A 13177-nucleotide genomic window follows, 5' to 3' on the forward strand; every position below is an offset into this window, starting at 1 on the left:
CGGCTGCGTTACTCTGGGGAGAATACACTGGCGTCCTCATATGAGTGACTCCGAATGCATCGGTCATCTCCTTAAAAGTTTTCAAGACGAACTGAGCCCCATTGTCCGAGTGAATCATCTCCGGCACTCCAAACTTGTAAAACACCTCGCGAACGAGGAATCTTACAACTTCCTTTGCTGTGGCCTTGGTCATGGTCTTTAGGAATGTGAACTTAGAGAACTGGTCAACTACAATAAATATCCACGCCTGACCGTTCAATGACCGCGGATATTTGCCCAAAAAATCAATATAAAGTTTTTGGAACGGGCGCTCAGTGACCACTTCTTGCCCCATTCCGACCTGCATCCGATAATTCGGCGCTTTCGACTCCTTGCACACGGTGCACCGTCGGATATAATCCCGCACCTCTATCGCCATGTTCGGCCAGTAAAACTGCCTACGCAATAAGTGTAAGGTTTTCGCGATTCCTCCGTGCGCTGTCTTCTCTTCCGAATGTGCTTTGTCTATCAACGCGGCCGTCAGCGAACTCGGAACCCACAATTTCCAGACGGCGCCCTCCAGTTGATCATCCAATCGTTCAAAGCGCATGCGCTTGAATATCATGCCGTCAACAATCTGGAGATCAGGTAAGCGGTCTTGGTTCTCTGTTATTTCCTTCCTTAACTCCTGATATTCTCCAGATTCAAACTCCACCGTTTCAAAACCCAGGATACTACTCGGATCCACTTCCAGCTCTTCAATACTGCGTGACAATGTATCTGCCACTACATTGTCCGCTCCTTTCCGGTGTTCTATGCCGAAATCGAAGGCCTGCAGTTTAAGGGACCAACGAGCTAAGCGACCATCCAGGTTCTTCATGGTCATGAGCCATTTGAGACTGGCGTGCTCAGTTATGACTGTAAACGGCATAAGCTCTACGTACGGACGGAACTTAAGGATCGCCAGACACTCCTTCTCTGTCACCGAGTAGTTTTTTTGGTGGCAATTCAGTTTGGCAGAGAAAAACGCTATGGGCCTCTCGTTCTGCTCGTCATCCCTTTGGAAGAGTACGGCTCCTACTCCATAATGTGAGGCGTCGCACTGTATGTAGAAGTGCCGCTTGAAATCCGCGTGTACCAGGACTGGTGCCGAGGTGAGTGCAGCTTTTAGCTCCCCCATGGCTCGTTTTGCCTCCTCCGTCAATTTAAACTTTCCATTTCCCGACTTTTTCAGGGCGTCTGTGAGCGGACCGGCCATCTCAGCATAGTTTTTCATAAAGCGCCGGTACCAGCCCGCAGTTCCCAGGAAACTACGCAATTCTCGAACAGATCGTGGCTCGGGAATGCGCAAAATGGCCGACACACGATCCGGATCCATCTTCAGCGCTCCTCCTCCCACTATAAATCCCAGGTATTTAATGTTTTTATAGCAAAAATGAGATTTGCTCAGCCCTATCGTTAAATTTTCTTCTCGTAGACGCTCGGCAACCTGTCGCAGAATCTTCACGTGCCTTTGGAAGTCCTCAGCTATAATCAGCAAGTCGTCGAGATACGCATAGACGTTTGAACGCATCTCAACCGGAATCACCTTATCGACCAGTCTACATAGGCGTTGTGCGGCGTTGCAGAGGCCAAAGGGCATCATACGGAACTGGTACAGAGGCCGTCCCGGCACCGTGAACGCCGTATATGGTCGACTCTGCTCGTCCAGCTCGATTTGCCAAAAAGCGAATTTTAAGTCGACGCTGGAGATATATATCGTCTGATCGAGACGCGACAAAATCCCCTCGATGCCAGGAAGTGGGTAAGCGTCCTTGATGGTTACTTTGTTGAGCTTTCGGGCATCGAGGCAGAAACGATTTTTGCCCGGCCTTCGCACCACGGTGGTTCGGTTGCTCCACGGACTATCACTGTACTCGATGACTCCCAAAGCCAACATTTTGTCCACCTCACCACACACCACTTCCTGCATCGCTGGCGACAGCGGGTAATGTCGATCCTTCACAGGCTCGGCCTTCTCCACCAACTGAATTTTGTGAGTCTCTCTCGACGTCCTCCCCAGGCCTACGGCTTCGAAAGTCAGAAACTCTGCCTTCACCTGATCAAAGGCTGCCCTTTGCTCTTCTGACAACTCCCATTCTTCCTGCACTATCTCCTTCTCCGGGCCTTCCACATAGTGAGCGACTTGATCAGCCAGCACTTCTTCCACTAATCTGTGAGATGCCCCTACTGGACCTTCTCCCATCACCTCAGGAGCCAATGAGAATACCCGCCAAAAGTCTACCCCAAGTAAATTTCCTGTTCCAAGAAAGGGCATACGAAAAACGTTAATCTTTTTACCTCTCCCTTGTATTTCACCGGTAATTCCACTCGGCCAACGATTGCGCGATCTTCCCCATTCGCTACCTTCACTATAGAAGAATATCGACGAGCCTCCACGCCCAGCTTCTCCAGGAATTCCTGACCATTACACCCTAGCATGCTGTGTGTAGCGCCTGAATCCAACAGGCCTCGCACGGACTCGCCCATTATAGAGATTTCTGCGAAAACTCTCGGGTCTTTCTTGTACCAACGCTTTACTGAAGCAATCACCTGCCTCCTCATAGCTCGCCTTTGCTTAAAACGGAATCTCGCCTTTCTCACCCGCACCGACAGTGCTCGCATACCATCCACTCGTAGCTCAGAAAATATTCTATTTCTGGTTTCTAAATAATTTCTTAAGCGCTCTTCATATGATAAGTTCCTTAACCTAGCATGCAATTTACGTCTATCTAATTCATTTTTATTTTATTCTACTTTCTCTGCGCAGGCCCCTTCTGTGAGCGTGATTCGCCTGCTTGGATCGCACCCCTCTTCACGTTTCCCGCTCAATTCGGACAGGTTGGACAATATGCATCGGGCTTTCCACACCGGTAGCAGAAATTCGCCTCTCCGATGCCATACAGTCCCTAAAGCCATGATCGGTCTGCCCGCAGTTCCAGCAAATCAACTTCTGTGGAACACGCTGTGTCACTTGCGCTTCCTCAATGACCTCTGCCTCTTCATCGCCAATCGACTGATCCTGCGCGACCTCGCTGACGTTCGCATTCGGCCCGCGACCATAGTTTGTGGCTTTGGGTGCTCCTCGCCACGAAGATCGAGCCTTCCTCTTCAGATGTGCCTCTATTTCCACGCACTCATCCCGCAGTTGGTCTAAGGAATAAACCCGTAAGCCGTAGACGAAACTCGCTATCTCATCTGTGAGTGCCTTTTTGACGATTTTTACCATCTCCTTTTCAGATGGTGGCATCTCCAACCTCGACGCGAGCTTTCTCATGACATGGAAAAAGTCTTCCACACTCTCGTTTGACCGCTGCATTCTTTCTCGCAGTTCTCTCATGCGGTCGAACTCGGACGCCGTGCCTCGGAAACGAGCAATTAAGTCGTCCCCATTACCATTCCCGCGCGTTTCCTGTAACCAGGTGATGAAATCCCTTTAGAACTTCATCCCACGGACAGCGGCATTGGGCTTGTAGGAATTCAATTCGGAACACAAAATCCTCGACTGTCATTTTGTTGCTGTCTCCGTCGAACGTCACGTCCCATTTTTCGACTCGGCCCCACCGTGGCCAAGGTCTATAACCCGGGGGATTTGGATGCGGATCTTCTCGAGGAATCCCACCAGCTCTCCTACCCTCGCCACGACCCTGACCCGAGTGTCTGAGTGCTATTGGGTTTCGCCAATTTCGCGCTTGATGCCCACCCCGTTGATGCTGCTCACTGGATGCGGTCGGTCCTACTCCTGAAGACGGTTCCGGACCAATACCACCTCGCCCCGAGCGAGCCAAAAATGGTTTTGGTGGCGGAATCGGCGCATCAGTCGTGCTAGACGGCTTCCTTTTCGGGATTGCTCCTCGATACTCCTGCTCGTGGTGAACCTCCTCCCGCTGCGGTTCCTTCTGCTGCTGCAGCTGTCTAACCGGCTGGAGTACCTCGTTGAGTTGGTGCATCATCTCGATAAACCCCTTACGCAATTCCTCCTGCAACACCCGACTAATCGAGTCAGTGTTCGCTGCCCTGTGTGTCGCATGAGCCTGAGCCAACGATACGTTGACTGCTGATGCCAGTTCGGAAGCAAGCGTGGGTGTAGGATCGGACATTGGCCATTCTTCTGACCTGGCCTGGACCGGTGTTCTTGGCAACCCACCCACAGCTCCAAGTTCCTCCCGATCTAGATCAAACATCGCCCCTGACACTTCTCCTATCTGGTCCACTGTTTTGTTTACGCGTGATCGCGTATGATACTGTCGACTACCCCCTTCTTGTGGCATCTGCACCGAGCAACACCAATATTACAAAAAAAAAGGGAAACTCCTAAACTAAGATAATATATATAAATAAAGAAATAAATACCCAAAGAAATAACTATTAAGAATAAATAACACCACGCTTCGGACCAATAAATACTCCGATAAATAAAAAAATAAATACCGATATAAATATTGCGCCAACCAGCGCCGTTAACGAGATATATGCAATTAAATATTTGAATAAATAAATAATAACATACATGTATATTCGATCGACACCTAAGACACTCACACTTCAAACACATTCAACACAACACAAAACCTAACAACAAAAATTCCTAACAGTTCTTCTTCTTCTTACAAGATTCATTAAGAGGGGGACACGTGACTAGCCGGGACCAGCAACCGCTCCAGTTTCTGCGCTCCACTTGACAGTCGCCCTACGGATATCCTACAATTACGAACACCACCTTTGTGTGGCCTGTCATCTACTCTAGTCATCGCTCTAAGCGATGGCCGATAAACGAGAAGCCTCACGGTGCATGAGCTCACTTTGCTTGTGATTTGTTCCTGTCATCCATCATACCGATCTGCCATGACAACAGATGCATCGCGGGTTGTCTTTACGACTCCCGGGCCACCTACTCCTCACCACCTCTCGGCAGACAGACAACAGGTTCAAAAGCACGAAAGCTGCTTTGTTTTAAACAAACAGGTGCGAAACTACAATGAACATTTACCTACATGACTTACTCTAACTTATTCCAATATCACATTCCATCCCAGATTTATTCGATATCACAGTCCACCAGGCAATGTGTCCGTCGCAATCCCTGTCCATTTTTTTGTTGAACGGCAGTGACTTACGTTCACTTGCGACATCGAATAGCGACAAAATGTTCAACTGTAATTCGTAAGTCCCTATCACATATTTTATATATCCGTTAACTGCCTCTGTCTATCCATCCCTAGCATCAATCACCCCGCGCCATTAAGGACCAGCTTTACGCTCACCTTAAGCCTGCAGCAGCGACTTCTGCCGGGACAGCACTTCGCGAGCTGTCGTCTTCTCCACTACATTTATTATTTTTTTTCATTCCCCTCATCTGCCTTTACCAGCCCGAGTGACATTTCTTGTAATACCACCCGAACCTGCGTCAGTCCAGATGCATGCGAATTCGAAAATAATATTGGGCGCCATTTGTTACACTTGGCTTGTTTCCCAGAGGGCAATGCCGGCTAGCTGTCGACCCCAGGGCTGGGTAGTTCCCCTTGCCCGCCAAATGTAGACAAAAAAGGAGACATACTACTTCTCGGGACATCAAAACTAACAACAACCTAACAACAACAAAGAAAATCATAAACAGACGGCTATCAAGTGGGTGAAGCTTGGGTGTTATCACTTCGCGCGCCCGCCCTACCTGTGACCAAACACAACGTTCATTTTGGCCACCCTCTGCTGGAACGGTAACGGCTGGCCTAATCCATGGCTACGCCACGCGTCCTCCCTCTATTTTAAATTTAATGCATCATGCTTCAATATATATCCAAGCATTAATAATCGTAAATTGACAATTTCATCTTTCTATACTCAAAATTATCACTAACCACTAAGAAACACCAAAACGTTCGACACAAAGGCAAACAAGGAAATAACTGCTGAAATTTCGTTCAACCAACAGGGATACCCTCACCCATACGTAATGGAATATGTGTAGATGAGTGGATCCAGTTTTACGGGAGTTAATTTAACTCGGGCCCCTACGGAGACTTAACCTACCAAGAGCTCTTGTTAAGGGTCCCCGGGACATAAACAATAAAAAATATTTTTCCACAAATCGCTCGACCAAATACGGTGGACTGATGGGACCCCCGCGTCAACCACTAAGGGTTAATCTTCTGGCACTGAACAGCTGATCGCAGATTTAGGTTCGTGAAAGGTGTTGGTGTTTTTACATATTTTTTTTCAATGGCCAAGATTTTACGTTAAACGGTTTAAGCTAATACTAATTACTAAATAAACGACAACACACGGAACAAAATAACATTTAATGTGGAACGGTATTTGGAGTGCGGATTATGTTTTTTTTCTTTAAGTTCAAACGACGTGGGCGATCGCTGGTCGTGGCCGGTCAGCCCTAAATTTATATAGGTCCGTGTATACGTGTGCGCGTGTGTGTGTGTGTGAATAGGGTTTCGGGGTTTTTACTTGTTGAATGAGACCAAACGTGTGGCACGCACTGGAAGGCGATGCAACGATCATGCGGTGTGGCTAGAATCGCCCTGGCAGCTAAATCGTCCTCTTTCACCCTCCCCCTTCACACGTCCCGCGCTACTTGGCTCACACACGCGCAACTGGAACGAACTCACTCAGGTTCCGTTGGGCAGTCTTCTTCTCTGCAGTCGACTTTTTCGAACTCCAGTGTCCCTCTCCAGGAAACCTTCTGGCCCGGTTCTGGTGGCTATATTCCTTGCCGGCTGTTAGTAAAATTTTCTGCATTACAACCTATTTTATCGCCCGCCTTTTCTGTACTCACTTCAAACTTTCTGTTTTAAGCACAAAATTTCAAATTTCGACGTTACTCCGTCCACGCTCCACGATTTCCATAATCCAATCCACGTTTTCTAATATTTTCACTCCTATTTATCCCTTTTTCCCTTACTAATACATATAACTAATCCTATTCTCTTCCTTTTATCCCCAGTAACGGCTCCAGCTCCCCCCGATGTAACCTTACACCATCGAGCCTCCCTGGACTTCCGCTAGATGGCGCGTCGCCCTCAGCACTGGCCACCTATCGTTCAGGTGGGACTGGAACATAAAACATGGTTTGAACAAAAACGTTAAGCAAAAACAAAATTGCAATGTTGTCACGGCAATGTTGCTGGTATTTGAAGACTTGTTGCTTATCAAACGGAGTATGGGTCATTGTATACCCTATCCAAACTATTTTTAAAACGTAATTAACACAGAAATTGTTACGAACCTTTGTTTTCTTCGGGGCAAGGCCGGCTAGCTAGTCATCCCAGGGCTGGGTACTTCCCAAGCCCTCAGGTCGCACAATATACCAACTAATTGGACATCTCGAACAAATTGAAACAACAAAAGTAACCGACAAAAAAAAACTGCAAACGGACTCTACTCGACAAACAACATTACAGTAACTTCCTTCAACACAGACGTGGACCAGGTCGAGGTGTCGATGTTTTTACCCCTGACGTACCTTCCCTACCTGAGATCTGAATAACAACGTTTTGGATCTCCCTGCCATGTGCAGCAGCCTTACCCTCTCGTTGCTGTGGCTCCTCTTCCCCCCATATGAAACGCTTAGCAATTCATTTTCTTCGTTATAATTTTCACTTCAATTCCCTAATTTTACACGGTATCATCGCTACACTAAGCCTGCCTATTCATACCCCCTCATCTTATCACTACGGGCGGTTAATAAATAAATAGATAAATAGAAATAATTAACATAATAAATATAAATAAGTTACATATAGATATAATATGGACGGACTTAAATTAGGGGATTAACATATACATATAAATGGAGACGTCTAACAAAAATAAATAATGGGAGTAAATAAGTTAATTGATGATTTTTTTTCTCTCCCTAAATGGGCGAGGGACCCGCACTACGTGGCCAGGATAGTTTCTTCGAGACCAGCAAAACCAAGCCAGGATGGCGGAGCTGTGGCCTATTCCCTATGGATTTGCCAACAAAAAGAATAAATTTGGGGTTTCTTTACTCCCCCTTTGAAGCGGACTCACTCTGGTGCTTTTTGGGTCTTCTTTCCGTCCCGCTGGTCAGCTCTAAAGTTCCTGGTGTTTCACTGATCTTGATCCCCTGGAATCACAGATTTATTTATCTTTTATCGGGTGATGGCCACTACTCCATCCTCATCCCACTCACTTTTTCTTTCAAAACTAAAAAAATCACTTTCTCTGAACCCCCTCTTGGCTTAGCTGCTCTGTTTAATGCTCCCGGGCCGCTGATCCCCATCGCTCTCTCTTCTATCGCCCTTGAACTAGGTTCAAGGGCATGGCCTGATTCGGGCTGGTGGCGGCTCTCTTTTCTTTGGGGTATGGGTGAGTTGGCTTCGGGACTCCGTTATGGGGTGAGATCGGAAATCCTCTCTCATAACGGCTCCGGAGAGCGCGCGGAACTCTCACTCTCCAGGACCAGGTGGCGCCACTCTTGCTAACCCTTTCCCCTTAAATTTTGGCCTTGCCACTATGTTCGAACTTCTTTCCTCCTCACCGCTTCTATGGGATATCACCTATCGATATCTTCGCATGCAACACCTAGCGAAAATTCGAGCGACCATGGCCGGAGAATTATTCGCAAACATCGAAGAGTTATACGTTTCCGTAAAACTGCTGGCCTTCCCGGACATTACGGTGCCTAGGATCTTGCAGCGCCCAACGTAGGCTTACACCCACTGATCGGATATTCTCTCAGCTGCTCCCCGTTCCGGACTCGGATCGCGTAAAAGTAGCGGGCGATCTCGTCATCGAGGCCCGTCTTCAAGACTCGCACCATTTCGGGCTCATCCAAAGGTGTGGTGAGTCTAGCCGCCAGCCTGCGCATCGCTCTAAAGTACTCTTCCACAGATTCGCCAGATTGTTGTCGTCGCTCATGCAAGGTGCGTAGCCGCTCGAACTCGCCACACACTGCTCGGAACCGGGACACCAAATCCTCGTCCTTCAAATCCTCCCATACTTCCGGAGGCCGTTCTCGGACAAATTGCCAATACCACTCCGCCGCTTGTCCTTTGACGAGATGGTGAAAGTTGTCAAGGACCTCGTCCCACGACCGTCGGTTCTGCCTACGGAGGAACTCGACCCTGAACACGAAGCCCTGCACCGTCATCTTATTTGGGTCTCCATCTCCGTCGAGGTGGATTTCCCATATGTCGACACGTCCCCATCTCGCTCCTCTCCAATCATCTCTCCTTTCAAATGGTGGCACCTGGATCCAGGTCCGCATCGCCTATTCCTCGGCGCCAGTTCTGGCTCAACCTCGCCGGCTTCCTTGGATGCGACTGGGAATTCCATGCGTCATCGTCCTTGGACCTTTTTGGAATGGTCCCTGTGTTCGGCTTCTGCCTGAGGTGAGCTAGAGGCTGCTGATCGCCATTATTATCCTTGATTTCATTCTGGTCTCTTTCCAATCTCAGGTCTTGGATCAATTCCACGTTCTGGCGCAGAGGCGCCATCACCTCTGTTATGGCCCCCATCAGCTCCATAAAGCCGCGACGGATCTCCTCCTGCAGCGTCTTACTCAGGGTATCTGCCATGCTGCCTCTCCACGTCTCTTGTGCTTGCGCTATGGCGACATTTACTCCTGAGAGAATCTCGGAGGGCAGTGCGTTGGATTGGCCTGGCAAATTCCAGCTGTCGTCTCCACGCCCCTCAGCGCCCTGTGTGTCACCGCCTTGCATCTGTCCTTGGAGGTTACCTGGTGGAGGAGTCCTGCGGGTCATTTTCTGTTTAGACCGCAAGTTGTACGCGCTCATCAACTTAGCCCTATATTTCCCTACCTCTAACTACCCTATTTATCTTTTTATTCACTACACTCTATTACACTCATACACTCTATCTATTCTTCTTTCAGAACAATCGCCTAAACACTACCTATAACGCTAACTCACTGATCTTCAGCACAAAAACACTTAATACGGCAAAACAATAATAAGGGGGAAAGGAACCACAACTACTACTAGGGCCAACTCCGCACATTCCTGTCCAACGTCTAGAACTTTGCGAGCGCTATTGACTAATCTTATCTTCCTTGGAAGATTAAGAGTCAAGGGCGCTCACTTCCCTACAGTCGCTGTTTCCGCCTACTTCCCTACTGAATGCCCGTTGCGGGATGTTGTAGCTGCTCCGAGTGCAACGCGTGGCCGACTTCTGTCCCCACGGGCCACTCAGAACAAAAATCTCATTGAGAATCTACCCTCCCGACTGCATCCAGCGGTAAGCAGAGGAAGCGAAAAACAGAAATCTTTCTGTCCATATCCTAATTTCGGGTATTTCTTTTTTCTTCTTCAAGTTCTCATTTTGCACACCAGGCACCGGGCCGGTTGCTAACTGGCTTGTGGGTTCTCCTCTGCCAGTGCCAAACCAAATCCCCTCTTGAGATTTCCTGCTTCCCGTTGTCAGATAAGTGCCGAATCATTAAACACCAAAAAAAAACTTTTTACTTTGTGGATTTTCTTTGCATCCTCAGATCCCTCAGCGCCGTGCTTCTGTGAGCCAACTCGTCGGGTCCCTCACAGGCCACCGGAACACCGATGGACCCCAGATTGCAAAATACCACTCGAGATCTATCTTCTCTGCTGGATATTTATACTTTCTTCGACGTCTGTGTGATTCGCATCCGTACTCTTCCTCTTTGATGGTAGAGCCAGGACTGCGAGTCCACTTCCCTGTCTCAGATTGGGCGCCATTATTGTTACGAACCTTTGTTTTCTTCGGGGCAAGGCCGGCTAGCTAGTCATCCCAGGGCTGGGTACTTCCCAAGCCCTCAGGTCGCACAATATACCAACTAATTGGACATCTCGAACAAATTGAAACAACAAAAGTAACCGACAAAAAAAAACTGCAAACGGACTCTACTCGACAAACAACATTACAGTAACTTCCTTCAACACAGACGTGGACCAGGTCGAGGTGTCGATGTTTTTACCCCTGACGTACCCTCCCTACCTGTGATCTGAATAACAACGTTTTGGATCTCCCTGCCATGTGCAGCAGCCTTACCCTCTCGTTGCTGTGGCTCCTCTTCCCCCCATATGAAACGCTTAGCAATTCATTTTCTTCGTTATAATTTTCACTTCAATTCCCTAATTTTACACGGTATCATCGCTACACTAAGCCTGCCTATTCATACCCCCTCATCTTATCACTACGGGCGGTTAATAAATAAATAGATAAATAGAAATAATTAACATAATAAATATAAATAAGTTACATATAGATATAATATGGACGGACTTAAATTAGGGGATTAATATATACATATAAATGGAGACGTCTAACAAAAATAAATAATGGGAGTAAATAAGTTAATTGATGATTTTTTTTCTCTCCCTAAATGGGCGAGGGACCCGCACTACGTGGCCAGGATAGTTTCTTAGAGACCAGCAAAACCAAGCCAGGATGGCGGAGCTGTGGCCTATTCCCTATGGATTTGCCAACAAAAAGAATAAATTTGGGGTTTCTTTACTCCCCCTTTGAAGCGGACTCACTCTGGTGCTTTTTGGGTCTACTTTCCGTCCCGCTGGCCAGCTCTAAAGTTCCTGGTGTTTCACTGATCTTGATCCCCTGGAATCACAGATTTATTTATCTTTTATCGGGTGATGGCCACTACTCCATCCTCATCCCACTCACTTTTTCTTTCAAAACTAAAAAAATCACTAGATCACTATGTCCGGCGCGCATGCTCCTCCGTTGCGGGAATTTCTTTCTCTGAACCCCCTCTTGGCTTAGCAGCTCTGTTTAATGCTCCCGGGCCGCTGATCCCCATCGCTCTCTCTTCTATCGCCCTTGAACTAGGTTCAAGGGCATGGCCTGATTCGGGCTGCTGGCGGCTCTCTTTTCTTTGGGGTATGGGTGAGTTGGCTTCGGGACTCCGTTATGGGATGAGATCGGAAATCCTCTCTCATAACGGCTCCGGAGAGCGCGCGGAACTCTCACTCTCCAGGACCAGGTGGCGGCACTCTTGCTAACCCTTTCCCCTTAAATTTTGGCCTTGCCACTATGTTCGAACTTCTTTCCTCCTCACCGCTTCTATGGGATATCACCTATCGATATCTTCGCATGCAACACCTAGCGAAAATTCGAGCGACCATGGCCGGAGAATTATTCGCAAACATCGAAGAGTTATACGTTTCCCTAAAACTACTGGCCTTCCCGGACATTACGGTGCCTAGGATCTTGCAGCGCCCAACGTAGGCTTACACCCACTGATCGGATATTCTCTCAGCTGCTCCCCGTTCCGGACTCGGATCGCGTAAAAGTAGCGGGGGATCTCGTCATCGAGGCCCGTCTTCAAGACTCGCACCATTTCGGGCTCATCCCAAGGTGTGGTGAGTCTAGCCGCCAGCCTGCGCATCGCTCTAAAGTACTCTTCCACAGATTCGCCAGATTGTTGTCGTCGCTCATGCAAGGTGCGTAGCCGCTCGAACTCGCCACACACTGCTCGGAACCGGGACACCAAATCCTCGTCCTTCAAATCCTCCCATACTTCCGGAGGCCGTTCTCGGACAAATTGCCAATACCACTCCGCCGCTTGTCCTTTGACGAGATGGTGAAAGTTGTCAAGGACCTCGTCCCACGACCGTCGGTTCTGCCTACGGAGGAACTCGACCCTGAACACGAAGCCCTGCACCGTCATCTTATTTGGGTCTCCATCTCGGGCGAGGTGGATTTCCCATATGTCGACACGTCCCCATCTCGCTCCTCTCCAATCATCTCTCCTTTCAAATGGTGGCAGATCTGTTGGACCTCCGCCGTCTCCTGATGTCTCCCGTCTCTGCCTTCCAGCACCTGGATCCAGGTCCGCATCGCCTATTCCTCGGCGCCAGTTCTGGCTCAACCTCGCCGGCTTCCTTGGATGCGACTGGGAATTCCATGCGTCATCGTCCTTGGACCTTTTTGGAATGGTCCCTGTGTTCGGCTTCTGCCTGAGGTGAGCTAGAGGCTGCTGATCGCCATTATTATCCTTGATTTCATTCTGGTCTCTTTCCAATCTCAGGTCTTGGATCAATTCCACGTTCTGGCGCAGAGGCGCCATCACCTCTGTTATGGCCCCCATCAGCTCCATAAAGCCGAGACGGATCTCCTCCTGCAGCGTCTTACTCAGGGTATCTGCCATGCTGCCTCTCCACGTATCTTGTGC

General features: G+C 48.6%; 2 protein-coding genes across 6 annotated transcripts in view; one reads left to right on the plus strand and one right to left on the minus strand.

The window, feature by feature from the left end:
- The window catches only part of LOC117190603 (sister chromatid cohesion protein PDS5 homolog A-like), a 69923-nt gene that overhangs the window by 16631 nt on the left and 40115 nt on the right, over window positions 1–13177 (minus strand). The gene's annotated exons all lie outside the window — the stretch shown is intronic.
- On the plus strand, window positions 8402–10920 carry LOC117190607. The gene is made up of 3 exons (XM_033395663.1): window positions 8402–9386; window positions 9453–9779; window positions 9890–10920. The coding sequence occupies exons 1-3, from the start codon at window positions 9235–9237 to the stop codon at window positions 9900–9902; spliced, it is 492 nt and encodes a 163-aa protein (XP_033251554.1). The 5' UTR covers window positions 8402–9234; the 3' UTR covers window positions 9903–10920.

The sequence above is a fragment of the Drosophila miranda genome, assembly GCF_003369915.1.
Source record: "Drosophila miranda strain MSH22 chromosome Y unlocalized genomic scaffold, D.miranda_PacBio2.1 Contig_Y1_pilon, whole genome shotgun sequence".
Classification (NCBI taxonomy): Eukaryota; Metazoa; Arthropoda; class Insecta; order Diptera; family Drosophilidae; genus Drosophila; species Drosophila miranda.